The 19280-nt window shown below is 57.7% G+C and overlaps 1 protein-coding gene across 4 annotated transcripts in view; it reads right to left on the reverse strand.

The window, feature by feature from the left end:
* The window catches only part of LOC142061356 (protocadherin gamma-C5-like), a 57083-nt gene extending 37803 nt beyond the window's left edge, over nt 1-19280 (reverse strand). Inside the window, exon 1 of one of the 4 annotated variants that reach the window (XM_075102291.1) lies at nt 13854-19280. In XM_075102291.1, the coding sequence (XP_074958392.1) occupies nt 13854-16349 (2496 nt within the window). In that variant the 5' untranslated portion in view covers nt 16350-19280. Of the gene's footprint in view, nt 1-2480; nt 4985-9030; nt 11252-13853 lie in introns of those variants that run through there. The other 3 variants (XM_075102296.1, XM_075102300.1, XM_075102294.1) reach the window with 3 other exon arrangements.

Here is a 19280-nt window from a genome sequence, read left to right on the forward strand (position 1 = left end):
ACGACACGCATCTTCCCCGACAAATCGTAGAAATATTGTTTTAATACTTCCTCCTGCTCTTGCCACCTCCCAGCTTGCTGTCCAGTACCTGTTTCCACCAGCCAGACGCAGGGAAATCACGGTCTGTGATGTGCTGGTTCACCGGGCGCAGGAGCGGCTCCCGTTCTTGTGCAGCAACAGCCTGGCTGGTCACGGGACCACGTAGACGACGGCACCGGCAGTGCCTGCGCGAGAAAGAACCAGCTCCCGGACTGCCTGCCTGCGTTTGGGGTTGTTCCTGTCAACAACTCGTGATACGTCGGTTTCCGACGTTTTGAGTGCCCGTACGGATAAAACTACCGCATTTTATTCAGCATTCGTTATCCGCCACCTACGCAACTGCTCAGCTCTCACGGTGCAACGGGAAAGGACAAAGGAAGCTTGAGAACTGAGCGCCAGGAGCCCTGTTAAAACCCGGCTGTGGCGGAGAAACAGAGCGTCCAGGTGTCTTCCCACAGCCGAGACTGATAACGAAGGGACACAATGTCTGGGAAAGAAACCGGAATGGAAATTCCGGATTAGCATTCATTCGCTTATCAAGAGAAACAAGGCTCGACATGCCCTGCAGAACTGGCTCGGAAATGTTGCGGCTGATTATCTGTTATCCCGCTGCGTTTGGTGGGTGAGGGCGTTGTGGAAGGGCTGCAAATCACCCGCACCAACGTGGGACACACGACACCCCCCAGAGCGACAGGGACCCAGACTCTGGCTAGTGTCCTCGCTCTGCACAGTCCTGTTAACTGCCGTGAGCACAAGGGATCCACCCAGAGAAGCAGTATTTCTGCGTTTATATGGAGAGTCAACAATATCAGACGGGCACAGTCTCTCCTCTCTACATGCTCAGCTATTTCCTACCGAATAATCGTTGCCAAAAGATAAACCGTATCAGCACTACTTACCATTATTATCACAAGCCCACAGAATGTGATAAAAGTATAGGCTTCACACCGATAAGATCCAATGTTAGTCATCTGTTTGTATTTTAATAGAATTTAATTCTGGAGTAATTTAAAGACTGGAGAAGGAAAACGATATGCTTTACCCACCATAGCTGCATCCTGCACGTAAGTACATGTTATGCCTCTGTGTCCATTGTGGAGCATTTCTGTAACAGACCGTGTCTACAGGCTCACAGTTCTGGGAACAGATTTATTTTCTCATACGCCTTTATGCAACCAAATCCCAATTACCTTTCTTTCTTACATATAATCTTAAAAACAAAAATATCCATGGCTTTCTTGGAGATAAATCTTGAAACAGTCTTCAGTCACTTATTTTCTCTGAAATAAGCTCTGTGTCTTTTTCCCAGCCACTGCCTATTTCGTGTCTTTCCTAAACTCTGTTTACTGAACAATTTCTCTAACATGCACATTGCAATTCTTAAGGTGTTTCTTTTCATATGAGTACACACGCAACCCGTATTCAGAGTACCTTGTCCACTTAATCCCAGCAGTATTAGGACTGACAAGCAGAGGAAAGGCAAGTACAGCAAAGAGATCCTGGGAAAGGCATGGAAGACCGAACATTTCCATCTCCCATATTTTGACTGATCTGGAGACATTATGTCTCCTTCACTTTGGTGGGAAGACCGAATATTGAAGGTGACACATCGGAACTCCTGAAAGCATTAGTTGCAGGGAGAAGAGTAGAAATGTGCAACAGCAATGGGGAAAGGCGCCTTTCCCTTGCACCGAGAATTCCTTCGGGGATGGGTTCAAGCCAAACCCCAGCCAGAGCCACTCACTCTGACACTATTCCCGGCTCCACCGGTGCTCCAGAGGAGTCTGTGGCAGCAGTGGGCCCTGTGCGCTCTCTGCTCGGCTCCAGGCTCGGAGCTAAATGAAGCACCAGCCCCAGCTCCCCACACGGAGGAGATATGTTAAGTCATGGATGTATGCAATATCTTCCTTTTGAGGGGTTCAGAGTATGAAAAGAATGGAGCTGGAAGGGAAAACAGAGGTCTACAGAGTCGCTGCCATCACTGAGTGAATAGGCCGGGACAGATCACATATTATTACCATAGGAAAGCACTTAAATCTGGCAGAAACACTGAATGATGCAGTCATTAACCAGGACAAAATTATTGTCTCAGCTGCAGACCCCACGACACTTTTGCCCCTGCTCCAACCCATATCCACACTACCACCCTGGCTCGGTGAAACTCGCAGCTGGAGCAGGGCAGACAGTCAATACGGAAAACACAGCGTCGCTCCTCGGGGCACAACCGACAATTCGCGGATGAGACTGGGCAGTAGAAAGGAAGAGTCAAGATCACACACACGCACCCCTACCCTCACGCACCCCTACCCTCGAGCTACTGAGCAGTGCGCCGGTGGGCGACGTTGAGCTCTGCCAGGTGCCCAACGATTCCCGACAGCAGAACAGGGGAAGAAGAAAATTCACGCAAGTCCACAAGGCGGAGCCCGAGGACAGCGGCTCACCTGTGCCGAGCTCTCTGTGCTGGGAGCGTCCTTCCCGGAGTCAATGCCTAAGCCGGGTTCCCCGGCCAGGAGACGGTCAGACAACGCTGCCGCCCCTGGTCTCAGAAATGTGAAGTCCTTATGGGCCGACTCGGAGGCTAAACACACCTCGTAGGAATAGGGCAAGGGCAGCGTGCTGCTGCAGTAGTGATACGGTGCTTTTGAGCCCAGGCTGGAATACAGTTCCTTCTCAGAAGTTATAAAAACGGGAGATCTCCTCGACCGTCGACACTTAAAGAACAATATCAAAATGACTGTCAAAACGAATAACAAGGACACGACAGTGAGAGCCACTACAAGAATCACGTTTAGATCAGACGTCAGCTCAGACACAGCTTCTCTGTCTCTCAGCTCCGGCAGCGCCTCCTGCAAGCTCTCGGCCAGCACCACGTGCAGCGTGGCCGTGGCCGACAGCGCCGGCTGCCCGTGGTCCTTCACTACCGCCACCAGCCGCTGCTTCGCCGCGTCCCTCTCCGACACGGCCCGCGCCGTCCGCACCTCGCCGCTGTGCAGCCCCACGCGGAACAGCGCCGGCTCCGGCGCCTGCACCAGCTCGTACGACAGCCACGCGTTGCGCCCCGCGTCCGCGTCCACCGCCACCACCTTGGCCACCAGGTACCCGGCCTCGGCCGACCGCGGCACCACCTCGAACGGCGCCGCCCCCGCGCCCGCCCCCGCGCCCGCCACCGGCCACAGCACCCGCGGCGCGTTGTCGTTGCGGTCCAGCACGAAGACGCGCACCGTCGCCGTCGAGCTCCGCGCCGGCGACCCGCCGTCCTGCGCCCGCACCGCCACCGCGAACTCGCGGCACTGCTCGTAGTCGAAGGAGCGCTGCGCGAACAGCGCGCCCGTCTCCGCCTCCACCGACACGTACGGCGACGCGCCCGCGCTGCCGCCCGCCAGCCGGTAGCTCACGCGCCCGTTGGCGCCCGCGTCCGCGTCCCGCGCGCGCACCCGCACCACCGGCGCGCCCGCCGCGTTGTTCTCCGCCACGTAGGCGCTGTAGGCGGCCTCCTCGAACACCGGCGCGTTGTCGTTCACGTCCGACACCTCCAGCACCAGCGCCGCACGGCTGGAGAGCGCCGGGCTGCCCCGGTCCCTGGCCACCACCGTCACGCGGTGCTCGGCCGCCAGCTCCCGGTCCAGCGCGCTCGCCGTCACCACCTTATACGAGCCTCCCGACGATGCCACGATCGACAGGGGCGCCTCGCCCGACAGCTCGCACGACACCTGACCGTTCTCGCCGGAGTCTGGGTCGCGCACTTTCACCAGGGCCACCACCGTGCCGGTCGGCGCGTCCTCGGGCACCGGGCTCGACACCGACAACACCGTGATTTCGGGCGCGTTGTCGTTCTCGTCCGACAGGTCGATCTGCACTTCGCAGTGACCCGTGAGTCCGCCGCCGTCCCTCGCCTCCAGGCTGAAGCTGTATTTGCTCTTCTCCTCAAAATCGAGGGGCCCCGCCGTCCTGACCTCGCCGCTGTTGCTGTCGACAGCGAACAACGCGCGGACACCATCCGCGACGTTGCCGAAGGAGTAGGAGACCCGCCCGTTGGAGCCCGCGTCCGCGTCCGTGGCTCGCACCCGCAGCACCAGCGACCCCGCCGGCAGATTCTCCCGCACTCGCGCCTCGTAGACGCTTTTACCGAACACGGGCGCGTTGTCGTTGGCGTCCGTCACGTTGACGCGAACCCGGACGGTCCCGGACCTCACGGGGTCCCCCCCATCCACCGCCGTCAGCACCAGCACAAAGGAGCTCTGCTTCTCACGGTCCAGTGCTCTCTCCAGCACTAATTCCGGCTGCTTGCTTCCACCCGGGTTCTCCCTCACGGCCAGAGCGAAGGACGGGTTGCTGGTGAGCTGGTAAGTCAGCAGCGAGTTGCTGCCCACGTCCGCGTCTCGGGCCATCTCCAGCGGAAAACGAGCCCCGGGAAGCGTCAATTCAGTGATCTCGAGGTCCAGAGCAGCCTTGCTGAAGGCCGGGGAATTGTCGTTGACGTCCTGGATGGCCACCTCGACGTGGAAAACGTTGAGCGGGTTCTGCACGAGCGCCTCGAAGCTGACGGAGCAGGACGCCGACTCGCCGCACATCTCCTCCCGGTCCAGCCTCTCGCTCACATAGAGGTTCCCGGTCTCCCCGCTCACCGAGAAGTATTGCTTCTCGGCGCCGAGCCGCAGCTTGCGTGCGGGCAGGTCCGCCGGGCTCAGCCCCAGGTCCCGCGCCAGCGGCCCCACCAGCGAGCCTCTGCCCAGCTCCTCGGGGATGGCGTAGCGGATCCGCTCCGCCGCCGCCCGGCACCACAAGCACAGCAGCAAAGCGGGCAGCAGCACTCGCCCGGCCGCTCGCCGCCGGCTCTGCCTCTGCCTGCCCGCCATTCTCGGCAGCGCTCGCCGCGCTCCTCCCTCCTGCCGCTGCCCTCCCGCCCTTCCGGCCACTCTCCGCAGCGAGCGCAGGGGCCGCCGGACGGCAGCGATCTCGGCGCCGCCTCGGACGCCGCTGCTCCCCGCGCCGCGCCGCCGCTCGCCGCTGCTGCCCGTGCCGATGCCGAGAACGGCCGGCGCCCTGCGAGCGACCAGCCTGCGGGGGCAGGTCGCTGCGGCGGCTCCGGCTCCAGCCCCGCCGGCGGCTCCGGCGCCGCTCCGCGTCGGCCAACAGCGGCACCCGGAGGCGCCGCGACGCCACTGCAGCCAGCTGATGGCGGGCGGTGTTTCTGTCTCTCCGCTCCGAGTCGCACTTTCAGCAGCCGCCGGGAGTCGGCGCCATCGGCTACTGTAAACAGCGATTAAAAGCGCAATTCACGTTTCAGATCGGCGAGTTTTCTCACACCCCCCACGGCAAACAAGCAGCTCTGTTCAGTAATGGATATGAACAGTCTGGCTGAGGAACGTGTTGCCGAGGAGTGGTGGAGCACGCAGACTTCGTAGAGGGGAGCACAGGTGAGTACAGGTAAGTACAAACAGTACAGATGTCTGACATATTCCAGCATCTTCTGCTATTGTTGCAGGTTGTCTTTCCTCAACTCTTTCATGTCGTTTCTACGAGCCCTGAGAAGCAGTGCCTACAAAGCATTTCAGAGGAGATGCTATTATAGAAACGAAGCACCAGACCCACCATTTTCCTTGAGGAGATTCTTGATTATAATGTTTTATTTTATATACCTCTCTGAGTGACTGAGACTGGGAGAAAATGGCAAGCCTTGTTCTCTACAACAGCAGTATCAATATATGCTCCTAGTTTTACAAATCATAGAGATCATCGCTACTTCCAGCTCCAGACCTGTTAAACATTTCTTAAAAATTGCTTCTTTCAGTGAACGGGGTAAGTAAGCAGATAGGAGAACGTGGATGGGCATCAAAAAAGGTACCCATGATCCCAGGATTCTTCAATTACCAGTGCGCTATTCTGATAATTGTAAAAAGGAGTGCTATACTCCTCCGTGATGATGCCCGAGGTGTGTGCAACATGTCAGCTGTTTCTCCCAGGACAGTCAAGAGACTTGTAGAAAAAAAGACAGGAAAAGAAATCACAAGAAGAAAAGTCAGAAGGGCAATACTAGAGAAGGCAATTTACCCACAGCACAAAGACAGCAACATATATTTTGCACCAATAATACACAGAACACTCCAGTCATTGGGTGGTCTGAAAATGGAAATTATAAAATCACCTTGAGTACAACACCTATGAAAAAATGCTTGATCCTCCTCAGTGCCTGTTTGTGTGATAACGCCATCTCTCAGCAACAATCAAAGGAAATCACAGAATGCAAGGCTCTCTGCAACCAACAAATCTTCTATTGCTCCAAACAAGTGATGCTTCCATGGATCACTGCTGTGCCCGTTCACAGGATCCTGGTGATAACTCAGTCCCCAGTTATGCCACTCTTGCCACTCCCTTAAAAGATACAAAAATGCAGACTACAGGACTCAGTTTCTCCTTCACAAGCGTCTTCCACTGTAGCAGTCATTAGCAAACAATTGCTCGGCCACAATATTGCTGTGAGAACAGACTCTTCCTCGCCAACAAGACCAATTTCACAAAGAAGTAACCACATTCTACTTCACATAGAGGGACACATACGAGAAGGTCACCTAGCCATACAGAGCAGTTTTTTGCACAGAATCTCATCCTTCCTCAACGTTTGTGGTTGCATTTAAAATAATCAACATGAAATCAAAACTCCCTGTGGTAAGACAATACTGATAAATAAAGCAACAAACGATAGACTTTTAGAAAAGCCTTCAACTAATAAGCTGTTCACTATGAAAATACCTGTGCACGTCTAATAGTCCAATCCTATGAGTAACAATGCCAAGGAAGAAATGAAAATTGTATTGGCATTAGGCACATTAGGACATGCTGTTGCTACACCCTCAGCTACACCGCTACCTCTACACCTTTCTGTAAAACACACGATGACGAACAGTAAAGCAGATGAAAAGTGCCCATAGGACAGTAATGATCCCTCGATTAGCCCACATTTGACAGAAGAAGCCACAAGGTTGCTGTGTGAACTGGCTTCTCATGGACAAGAAGGTCATTCTCACAAAATCATTCCATGTGCAGTAAGACTGTGCTCACCGGCTGATAAGGGGCACAGAAAGAGAAAAAAAAAATCTTTCTAAGCAGTAACTTTATTCAGAATGCATTTTACTCTCTTCCTCACACACCGTTTGCATCAACTTCAAACAATTAGCATCGAAAGATCAAGCACTGCTACATAAGGGGTAATGACACAAAACAAGCTGTAAGGTGACAAAAAACAGAGCATAGATTAATAACCCTTCACAACAAGAGTATCTTGACATTTCTTGAAGTGCCATGCTGTCTGTAACACACTCCAGCAGTAACTGCGACAATACCTTCTACTGTCTAGCATTTCATCCATAGTTTGAAGGCCTAAGAAGAGGCTTATAGAGTCTATAAGCACAACATTCAGTTTGGAACATCGAGTTCTTCAACTCCATCTTTGGGAGGGCACAGCAGTGGATCACCACCAAGGTGACCAACCAGTGCTTGTGTACTATGCACATGTATTGCTCCTTTTCCATACACTTCCTCAATTCAGAGGGTGGAGCTCTGTTTTGACACAACCAAGAAATATTCCGCATGCAACAAGGAATCACAGGAACACCTGGGAACGGTCTCCCAGTTGAGGAAGAAGTACCTCCAGTGTGGAAAACACACATTGCTGCTGGTACACTAAATTGATGCTGCTTTTTCACTACAGGCTGAGAAACACACTGTGTGAGAAATTTTCACACATGAGACAAATAAAAGACCTGCCCCAACGCAGGCACAGACGGCTCCACATTCTTTTCCAACAGTGGCTTACGTTCATCCTAAATAAGGACTGTTAAATGAAAAAGCTCTGTTACAATGGAAGAGTGACAATTAACAGAAGCAAAGATGGCCTTGAGAAAAATTCCTCAACTAACACGCCGGTCACGATAAAACCAATTCCGTATTTGTAATATTCCCATCTGGTAAGTGATAGCTTACTAGCTGGTAAAGAGTACAGAAAGAGGAGAGAAACTTACTAAAAAGTACCGCTGTTAAGAATACATAGTACCCTGTTCCTCACACACAGCTTTAAACGATAATAAGAGATGAACATTAAAAGATAAAGTGATCCTATGCGCTCAGTCAGGCATTGATACGAATCAAGCAACAAGACCGCATAAAAAGGACAAATGATTAATCCGTCAAGGCAAGCTATACACGGGGCCATTAACATTCCGTTTCAAGTGAATCTCATCCTACTAGCACACATTGATATCGGGAAGATACCTGACCCTGCTAATAACGCAAACTTCCGATTACTAATAATGCAACAAGTCCATTAAGCGGAGCCAATACTGACAGGAAAAACGGTATCATCGACAGGGGACAAAACTGGAAACGACCTGGTGTGTGATTGAAACACAAAAGCCCTCTGTAACCCAAGGTCACCTATGCCCCCTGCTCTAGGTGTCCCTGCTCAAGCAGGGACAATGGACAAGATGATCTCCAGAGATCCCTTCCAAACCCTAGCATTCTGCGATACCATTCTGTGAAATCCACTCAAATTCACCTCCAACCCCTAACGTTCTGTGATTCTGTGACCTTTACCACTCTGTACTGAGAAGGAAGAATCACTTGTGTGCTCACTACACTTCAGAGGAGAAACAGCAAGGCTCTAAAAGTAAATGAGGAGCGGTCCTCCAAGACAGACTGGGTCAGGGAACACCGTGTGACACTGTAACGACGTGACACAAATACCCGCTCTAAACGCAAGGCCAGCCAACAGGAGCCTCAATTCTCCTGCCTCCCACAACAACGGCAACGCTGAGCCACAATCCCACGGCGTTTCCCTCCCGGCAGCAAGAGGCACCAGCACACGGCGCGGCGCTGGCCGAAGCGCTGCCTTCCTTGTAAGGAAGCCTCCCTACGCAGGACACAGAGCACGGGGGGATAGGGCAGAGAAGCAGCAGAGGGAAGCGTGGCAGAGGAAGTCTCGGCAGAGGAACTCACCGGGGCAGGGGCGGGGTCCGCGAGGCGGGCGCCGGCAGCGTCCTCCCCGAGCAGCGGCGCGGGCTCGTCGGGCGGCGGCCGGGCCGGGAGGGTGTCGCAGCAGCTGCCGCCCGACAAGCGGAGCTGGCTCTTGCGCGAGTCGGCGGTGAGCGACACCTCGTGCGAGTAGGAGTGCAGGAAGGCGCGGACGCCGTCGATGCCCACGAAGTGCGAGGCCGGGACGCCGCGCAAGGCGCCGCTGCCCGCCGCCAGCAGCTGCGAGCGGCGCCAGCGCCGCAGGCGCAGCGCCAGCAGCAGCAGCAGGAAGGCGAGGAAGAGGCAGGACACGGCCGCCACGGCCACCACCAGCCACCGCGTCAGGCTGCCGGCCGGCTCCCCCGCCGCCGCCGCCGCCGCCGCCGCGCTGCCCAGCTCCGACAGCAGCTCGGCCACGCTCTCGGCCAGCACCACCGTCAGCGTGGCCGTGGCCGACAGCGCCGGCCGCCCGTGGTCCTTCACCACCACCACCAGGCTCTGCCGCGCCGCGTCGCGGGCCAGCGGGAAGCGCGCCGTCCGCACCTCGCCGCTGTGCAGCCCCACGCGGAACAGCCCCGGCTCCGTCGCCTTGGCCAGCTCGTACGACAGCCACGCGTTCTGCCCCGCGTCCGCGTCCACCGCCACCACCTTGGCCACCAGCGCCCCGGGCTCGGCCGAGCGCGGCGCCAGCTCCACGCCCGCCCAGCCCGCGCCCGGCGCCGCCGCCGGCGGCGGGTACAGCACCTGCGGCGCGTTGTCGTTCTCGTCCACGATCACGAGCCGCACCGACACGTTGCTGCTCAGCGGCGGCGCGCCGCCGTCCTCCGCCCGCACCCACAGCCCCACCTCGCGCACCTCCTCGTAGTCGAACGGGCGCAGCGCGTACAGCGCGCCCGTCTCCGCCTGCACCGACACGTACGACGAGAGCGGCGCGCCCCGCACCCGCCCCTCCGACAGCCGGTACCGCACGCGCGCGTTCTGCCCCCAGTCCGCGTCCGCCGCCCGCACCGTCAGCACCAGCGCGCCCGCCGCGTTGTTCTCGGGCAGACGGGCGCTGTAGCGCGCCTCCGCGAACACCGGCGCGTTGTCGTTCACGTCCAGCACCCGCAGCGCCAGCACCGCGCTGCTCCACAGCGCCGGCGACCCGCCGTCCGCCGCCCGCACCGTCACGTTGTACTCCGACACCTCCTCGCGGTCCAGCTCTCTCGCCGTCACCACGCTGTAGTAATTATCAAACGACCTCTCCAGGCGGAACGGGACGCCCCCGTCCACCGAGCACCGCACCTCCCCGTTCGGCCCCGAGTCCCGGTCCTGCACGTGCACCAGGGCCACCACTGTCCCCGACGGCGCGTCCTCAGAGATCTCGCGCAGTGCCGACCGCACCGTAATCTGGGGCACGTTGTCATTCACGTCTGTCACCGTGATCACGACTTTCGCCGTGTCGGAAAGGCCCCCGCCGTCCCGAGCCTCAACCTCCAATTCATGTGAGGAGATTTCCTCAAAGTCCAGACTGTCCTTAACGGATATTTCTCCTGTCTCAGAGTCCAGGTGAAAAATTTCGGATGCTTGGTCTGAAGCTTTATGAAAACTGTATTTCACGTGCCCGTTCGTCCCCTCGTCGGCATCGGTGGCCGTGAGGGTGACGAGGGCGGAGCCCACGGGCACGTCTTCCGGCACGCGCACCGTGTACTCCGCCTGGCTGAAGGCGGGCGCGTTGTCGTTCGCGTCCAGCACCGCCACGCGGATCCGCGCCGTGCCCGTCCGCGCCGGCTCTCCGCCGTCGCTCGCCCTCAGCACCAGCTCGTGAAACGCCGCCGCCTCCCGGTCCAGCGCCTTCGCCAGCACCAGCTCGGGACGCTCATCCCCGCCGGCGCCCGCCTGCACGGCCAGCGAGAAGTGCTCGTCGCCGCTCAGCTCGTACCTCTGCACGCCATTCGGTCCCGCGTCCGGATCCTGCGCGTCTCGCAGGGGAAACCGCGACCCCGGGGCTGTCGTCTCGCTCATTCGCAGATCCGTTTCTGCCTCTCGGAAGCTGGGCGCGTTGTCGTTTATGTCCATGATCTCCACTTCGATTCCGTAAACTTGCATTTCCCCCTCCGCTATCACCTCACAGCGCAAAATGCATTTCTCCACCAGCCGGCACAGCTGCTCTCTGTCTAGCCTCTCCGCCGTCACTAAATGTCCCGTCTTCCCGTGCAGAGCGAAATACTGCGTCCTACCTTCGGAGACAACCTGGATGCCGCGGTGTCGGAGCGCCGGCAGCTCCAGCCCCAGGTCCTTGCCCACGTCGCCCACGAACGAGCCCTTCGGCACCTCCTCGGGAACCGAGTAGCGCAGCTGCCCCCACGCCGCCTCCCACGCCGCCGCCAGCACGCACCACAGCAGGGCTCGCTCCCGCCGGCCCCGCCGCCTCCCCGCCGCGCACATCGCCGCCGCCGCACTGCCGCCGCACCGCCCGCCGATCCCGCTCCGGCTCCGGCTCCGGCTTCGGTTCGCCGCTCCCGGCCCCTCCGCCCCGCTGCAGCACGGCTCCGCGCCGCGGGGACGCTCGCAGACCGCCCGGCCGCCGAGCCAGCCAGCCAGCGAGCCGGGCCGCAGCGGGCGGGGCTGCCTGCAGCGCCCCGGCCTTCCTCTCGCTCCTCCTCGGTCAACAGCGGCGCCCGCAGCCTCCTCCCGGCACTGCAGGCACCCACCGCTGCCCAGCGCCGCCCGCCCCGCCTTTCCCACGGGCAACTCGCGGGGGCGAGACCCTCATGGACACGGAGGCATCGGTGATCTCCTGCCTTGCCTTCTCTCGAGCCGATCTCTTCTTTGATCCTCGAGGCGATCGCAACCACAAAGAAGTAACACGCCTCCCGTTTGCGTGGTATTTCCACCGCAAATGAAACAGGCTTTTGCAATGGTGGTATCATATAGATATACATTTTCTTAATGCGCCGTGCAGAGTAGGATGACTCGTATTCCATTAGTCCAAAAGCACAATCCCCACCACGAATTGGACACCTTTTTGTAGCAGTCGTGCTTGAGGGACGTTTTCCCCGCCCTTTCTGCAGATCAAAACACCGTCATGAGGTAGAGGAACTACTCACGAACGGTCGGGACTGTCAGTCCCCGCGTCCCGCACTACCGGCACTGCCCGTCAGTCTTGACTTCGTGGCTTTTCACCTGCGCATCGGAGGCGATAGAGCTAGAACTGCAGTGACTAAAACTTGTTGCTTTGGGGGAGTCAGAAAGGCTTCCAGACAAGAAGCGCCTAAACAAAAATCTACGACGGTAACATTTGACCTTAGAAAAGCAGATGTACAGAACCATAAAGATAAGGAACTGCAGAGCAAAGCACTACACCAGAACAGACTATCCCTCAAGGACAGTACACACGTGATCTCAGAACGGAGTTTGCGCGAAAGGAAAAGTTAACTAGCGGACACAGTGAGCAGAAGTATATCCTTTACCCAGAGACCCCTGACGACCACCCGGAGACATCAACAGGCATGCGCAAAGGACATCTGCATAAGATAAGGAGTTCTCAGAAAATAAAGACTATGTATATCTTTTCTCGGAAAACTAAGGAATATGTATGTAAAGCTTGTAGAAGTTATTCAACTAACTTTGTGCGGGAACCCACAGTAGGAGGAGTTATCCCCTGTAAGTCCATCGCTGCAATAAAGAATGCCTGCTTAATAGTCCTTCAGACTGTTGAGTCCTGATTTGGGATTTTCACGGCATCAGAGGCTGCTCTGAATCAGCCTCCACCTCTCCCCCTTCTCCAACCACCCGCTCGGAGTTTTTGATTACAACCTTACACTACAGGCCATGCTTACACTTAGGGCTTAGTGCTCCATTCTAGAGTAACTCAGCAATAGGCAGCAATGCACATGCACTCGCTGTTCGGGGTATTACCAAATAAAATAAAATAAAATAAAATACAATCCTTTGGGTAAAGAGGGATACAAAAGGAAAAGAGAGCCAGTTTACTCTGAAATACTATTTCACTGCAATACTAGAGGTTTGGGGTTTCTTTTTTTTTACTTTTTTTCTTTTTTTTCCTTTTTTTCCCTAGCAAATTATTGTTCTAAGTGTGGAATAGTCTCGGAGGTATGACATATTTTCACCAAAATCCTGCAGGGCAGCCGGAGAAGACAAGTGCAGCTGCACACCCCAGACTGTGGGGACCATCGATAAATATGCAAATGGACTTTACTCAAGTGCCCACACTGCCATTTTGGGAATCTCCTTGACGTTTGATATATGTTTTCTAGATCCTAGACACCTGCCCTTCTAAACAGACGGATGCAACAACTATTGCAAAAAATTGCTGAGAGAAGTAATTCCTCTGTCACTTTTCCATTCATGGCGCCACACGCACGTTTCCTTTGGGAGTCCAGCACCCAAAAATCATTCACCAACGGCTTTATGCCCAGCTATCAACCCGATCCAAGTACATCGTTTCCGGGAAAAAGCGGTAAGGAAGAAAAAACCTCCAACACCAAGCGTCAACCCCATTTTCCAGACTCCGCCACGCACCATCAGCGGATCCGTTTTCAGCGGTACTAACGCATGTGAGGTTAGACAACGCGAGAGCTGTAGACAGAACCCTCTCCGGTGAACCCGAACCTGTGATCACCAAAGAGTGCGGCAGCTAACTGCCTGCTCTTAGGGGAAGGGAGTTAGGCCGATCTTTCTTGCACTCCTTCACGGAGACACGGATCAGCACTCCCCAGTCACGCCACCCGGGGAAAGACAGGGGGAAAGGAACGACGGTTCAGTGGGGCTCGAGGAGAACAGCGAGAGAGCGCGGGCTTACAGACCTGCGTTGCGCCGGGGTCCGCGGGCGGCTCTCCCGCGCCGGCGCTGCTGCTCGGGCTCCGCTTCCCGCAGGGCTCCCCGCCGAGAAGCTCCTCCGCCGGCAGGCTGGGCAGCGGCGGCGGCGGCGGCGGCGGCGGCGGCAGCCAAGGGCCCTCGGCGGCGGCGCGTCCCGGCGCCACGCACAGGTTGTAGGAGTAGGGCAAGGTGCCCTCGCAGAAGTCGGCAGGGAAGGCGGCGGCGCCGGCCACGGAGAAGCGCTGCGCGCCCAGGCAGCGCAGGACGGCGGGCGGCCCGGCCCGGCGCACTCGCGCCACGGCGGCCAGCGCCACGCTCAGCAGGAACAGGGCGGAGAGGAGCGCCAGCGCCAGCACCAGGTAGAACTGCAGCTCCGCCGGCGAGTCGGCGCCCGCCGCCCGCTCGCTCAGCTCCGGCAGCGCCTCCTGCAAGCTCTCGGCCAGCACCACGTGCAGCGTGGCCGTGGCCGACAGCGCCGGCTGCCCGTGGTCCTTCACCACCGCCACCAGCCGCTGCTTCGCCGCGTCCCTCTCCGACACGGCCCGCGCCGTCCGCACCTCGCCGCTGTGCAGCCCCACGCGGAACAGCGCCGGCTCCGGCGCCTGCACCAGCTCGTACGACAGCCACGCGTTGCGCCCCGCGTCCGCGTCCACCGCCACCACCTTGGCCACCAGGTACCCGGCCTCGGCCGACCGCGGCACCACCTCGAACGGCGCCGCCCCCGCGCCCGCCCCCGCGCCCGCCCCCGCGCCCGCCCCCGCGCCCGCCCCCGCGCCCGCCCCCGCGCCCGCCGCCGGCCACAGCACCCGCGGCGCGTTGTCGTTGCGGTCCAGCACGAAGACGCGCACCGTCGCCGTCGAGCTCCGCGCCGGCGACCCGCCGTCCTGCGCCCGCACCGCCACCGCGAACTCGCGGCACTGCTCGTAGTCGAAGGAGCGCTGCGCGAACAGCGCGCCCGTCTCCGCCTCCACCGACACGTACGGCGACGCGCCCGCGCTGCCGCCCGCCAGCCGGTAGCTCACGCGCCCGTTGGCGCCCGCGTCCGCGTCCCGCGCGCGCACCCGCACCACCGGCGCGCCCGCCGCGTTGTTCTCCGCCACGTAGGCGCTGTAGGCGGCCTCCTCGAACACCGGCGCGTTGTCGTTCACGTCCGACACCTCCAGCACCAGCGCCGCGCGGCTGGAGAGCGCCGGGCTGCCCCGGTCCCTGGCCACCACCGTCACGCGGTGCTCGGCCGCCAGCTCCCGGTCCAGCGCGCTCGCCGTCACCACCTTATACGAGCCTCCCGACGATGCCACGATCGACAGGGGCGCCTCGCCCGACAGCTCGCACGACACCTGACCGTTCTCGCCGGAGTCCGGGTCGCGCACTTTCACCAGGGCCACCACCGTGCCGGTCGGCGCGTCCTCGGGCACCGGGCTCGACACCGACAACACCGTGATTTCGGGTGCGTTGTCGTTCTCGTCCAACAGATCGATCTGCACCTTGCAGTGACCCGTGAGTCCGCCGCCGTCCCTCGCCTCCAGGCTGAAGCTGTATTTGCTCTTCTCCTCAAAATCGAGGGGCCCCGCCGTCCTGACCTCGCCGCTGTTGCTGTCGACAGCGAACAACGCGCGGACACCATCCGCGACGTTGCCGAAGGAGTAGGAGACCCGCCCGTTGGAGCCCGCGTCCGCGTCCGTGGCTCGCACCCGCAGCACCAGCGACCCCGCCGGCAGATTCTCCCGCACTCGCGCCTCGTAGACGCTTTTACCGAACACGGGCGCGTTGTCGTTGGCGTCCGTCACGTTGACGCGAACCTGGACGGTCCCGGACCTCACGGGGTCCCCCCCATCCACCGCCGTCAGCACCAGCACAAAGGAGCTCTGCTTCTCACGGTCCAGTGCTCTCTCCAGCACTAATTCCGGCTGCTTGCTTCCATCCGGGCTCTCCCTCACGGCCAGAGCGAAGGACGGGTTGCTGGTGAGCTGGTAAGTCAGCAGCGAGTTGCTGCCCACGTCCGCGTCTCGGGCCATCTCCAGCGGAAAACGAGCCCCGGGAAGCGTCAATTCAGTGATCTCGAGGTCCAGAGCAGCCTTGCTGAAGGCCGGGGAATTGTCGTTGACGTCCTGGATGGCCACCTCGACGTGGAAAACGTTGAGCGGGTTCTGCACGAGCGCCTCGAAGCTGACGGAGCAGGACGCCGACTCGCCGCACATCTCCTCCCGGTCCAGCCTCTCGCTCACATAGAGGTTCCCGGTCTCCCCGCTCACCGAGAAGTATTGCTTCTCGGCGCCGAGCCGCAGCTTGCGTGCGGGCAGGTCCGCCGGGCTCAGCCCCAGGTCCCGCGCCAGCGGCCCCACCAGCGAGCCTCTGCCCAGCTCCTCGGGGATGGCGTAGCGGATCCGCTCCGCCGCCGCCCGGCACCACAAGCACAGCAGCAAAGCGGGCAGCAGCACTCGCCCGGCCGCTCGCCGCCGGCTCTGCCTCTGCCTGCCCGCCATTCTCGGCAGCGCTCGCCGCGCTCCTCCCTCCTGCCGCTGCCCTCCCGCCCTTCCGGCCACTCTCCGCAGCGAGCGCAGGGGCCGCCGGACGGCAGCGATCTCGGCGCCGCCTCGGACGCCGCTGCTCCCCGCGCCGCGCCGCCGCTCGCCGCTGCTGCCCGTGCCGATGCCGAGAACGGCCGGCGCCCTGCGAGCGACCAGCCTGCGGGGGCAGGTCGCTGCGGCGGCTCCGGCTCCAGCCCCGCCGGCGGCTCCGGCGCCGCTCCGCGTCGGCCAACAGCGGCACCCGGAGGCGCCGCGACGCCACTGCAGCCGGCTGATGGCCGCGCTCACCGGGGGCCGGGCGTTTCACGGGCGGTCAGCGGCTGCGTCCAGCCTTGGGGTCTCTCTTCTCTGGAAGCAGGCAGCGCAGGAGCACTTGCTTCCTGCAACGCCAGAGGCGTTTAACGCTGAGGTACACTCTCGGGTAGGTCATCTCCTCGAGTCGCAAATGTCAGAAGGAAATCTTCATGGCAGAGCAATAAAGAAAGGAACTCAGCTGGCCTTAATAAAATCAAGACAGAAGTATAAGAGCAAGAAATTATATTAGAGCTAGGGAAGGCTTTTTGCGCTTTTTAGCACTCTGTTAGTTATTTTCAATTCTGCTTTCCTTACCGGGAACGAATACCAAGAAGGAAATATCTCTTTTGGAGTAATCAGTATGTCATCAGAAACAGAATAAAGGAAAAGCATGATGGGTCTGTGCAAAGGATTTCCAACTTCCCTGCATTTCTTCCTTTTCCTCATGTGCATCTCTGATGTTTCTCCCATGGATTATTTTTCTTGTAGGGAGAAGAACAGTTACAGTGAGGAATATCTCACCCAAAAGTTGAAGTGTATAGCTCTATGCCAGGACAGCAGAATAACTTTGTTATTGTGTTTCTGAGTCACAGATGAAGTTCCTTCTTTTACGTCTCCATACTCGAGGGGGAAAGCCGTGTGAGATCTCACATAGAAACATAGAATGGCTCAGGTTGGAACAGACCTTTAAAGATTAACTAGTTGAACCACTCTGCCACGGGCAGGGGCATCCTTCACTACAGCCTGTTTCTCAATGCCCCCCCCCAAACTGACCTTGAACTCTTCCAGTGACGGCAGCACATCCACAACTTCTCTGGGCAGAGTGCTCCAGTGTTTCACCTCCCTCATCATAAAACACTTCTGCATTATCTCTGGTCTAAACCTCCCCTCATCCAGTTTAAAGCCATTAACCCTTGTCCTGTCAAAATAGGCCCTGGGAAAGTCTCCCTCCATCTTTCTTATAGGTTCCCCTTATATATTGAAAAGGTGCAACAAGGTCTCCCCAGACCCTCCTCTTCTCTACACCAAAGACCCTCAACTGTCTCAGCCCTTCTTCATAGCAGAGGTCTTCCAGCCCCTTGACAATTTTTGTGGCTCTCCTCTGGACCTCCTTCAACAGCTCCATGTCCTTCTTGTAGTATAGGCCCCATAGCAGTATTCCCGGTTGGGTCTCATGAAATGGAGTAGAGGGGGAGAATGCCCTCCCTCAACCTGCTGGCCACACTCCTTGTGATGCAACCGAAGACACCATTGTATTTCTGGGCAGCAAGAGCACATTGACAGCTCATGTCCCATTTGGCACGCACTGGTACACAACAGGTCCTTCTCAGCGAGGCTGCTCTCAATCCATTCATCCCACAGTCTCTGTTGAAATTCGGGATTGCCCCAAACCAGGTGCAGGACCTTGCACTTGGCCTTGTTGACCTTCATGAGCTTTGCATGGTCCCACTTCTCCAGCCTTTCAAGGTTGCCCTGGATGGCATCTCTTCTCTCTACCAGATCAAAGGCACCACTCAGCTTGGTGTTGCCTGCAAGCTTGCTGAGGGTGCGCTCAATCCCACCGTGTATGAAGATACTACATAGTACTGGTCCAAGAACGGAGCCATGTGGGACAACACATGTTACTAGTTTACACCTAGACATTGAGCCATGGAATAGAACTATTTGGATGTGGCCATCCAGCCAGTTCCCTATCCATCTAACAGCCCATCTTTCAAGCCCATATCTCTCCAATTGTGAGCACACAAATGCCCATGAAAGCCTTCCCTTTACAGCTGTCAACACCAAATGTATGTGAAAAAAGTGCACCTGCACTCAGGCAATACAAAGAGAAAAAGGCCAGGAAAAATACCTGCAATGTATGCAATGTATGAAGAAAGTGTACATCCAATGATACAGGGGGATACAGACGTGTAAAGAAGGATTGTCACAGGAATTATGAGCCATTCTGCACGTTCATCATTGTTCCACATGCACATTTACTGTGCAAATACTTCACGACGGAAGAACTACCATCGCCTTGTAGAACAAGGAATCCACAATCACAGCATGAATGGCAACAGGCCTTGGCACCAGGCGAGACGTGCAAGCCTTGCTCAGCCAAGGTCTCATTGGTCCATGTATTTTCCTGGTTGGGAGCCAGCCTCTCACCCTCCTTGCTCTGCATTCACAGCCTTTAGTTGCACCACGGACAATATCCAATATTTTGGCCATATGTCAACCACAGGCAAAAGAGCATTTCGTTCAGTGACATTTTAGGGAAACAGAGCTATATCAAAGTCTTTGTCTTAGCAGCCACAATGAGGACCAGCTTTAGACCTGGACAAAAAACAAACCAAGGCAAAATGGGAAACACTGCAGAAGTGAAGAAATCATAGCTTAACATTCAGTCAGCTGTAGTACTTACACAAGAAGGGTATTTAGATGCTAAAAAGTCCACAGGAAGCCCACAGAGGTGCTCACAGCATAGGTGGACCATAGCCACAGTTCCTCAAGTTCAATTCTTTGGACAATAAACAAAGGAAATACATGGAACCACAACTGTGGGCCCCATAGAACAACTAGCAGAAACTGGACTTTTATACCATCTTT

Source organism: Phalacrocorax aristotelis, chromosome 8, assembly GCF_949628215.1.
Source record: "Phalacrocorax aristotelis chromosome 8, bGulAri2.1, whole genome shotgun sequence".
Lineage (NCBI taxonomy): Eukaryota > Metazoa > Chordata > Aves > Suliformes > Phalacrocoracidae > Phalacrocorax > Phalacrocorax aristotelis.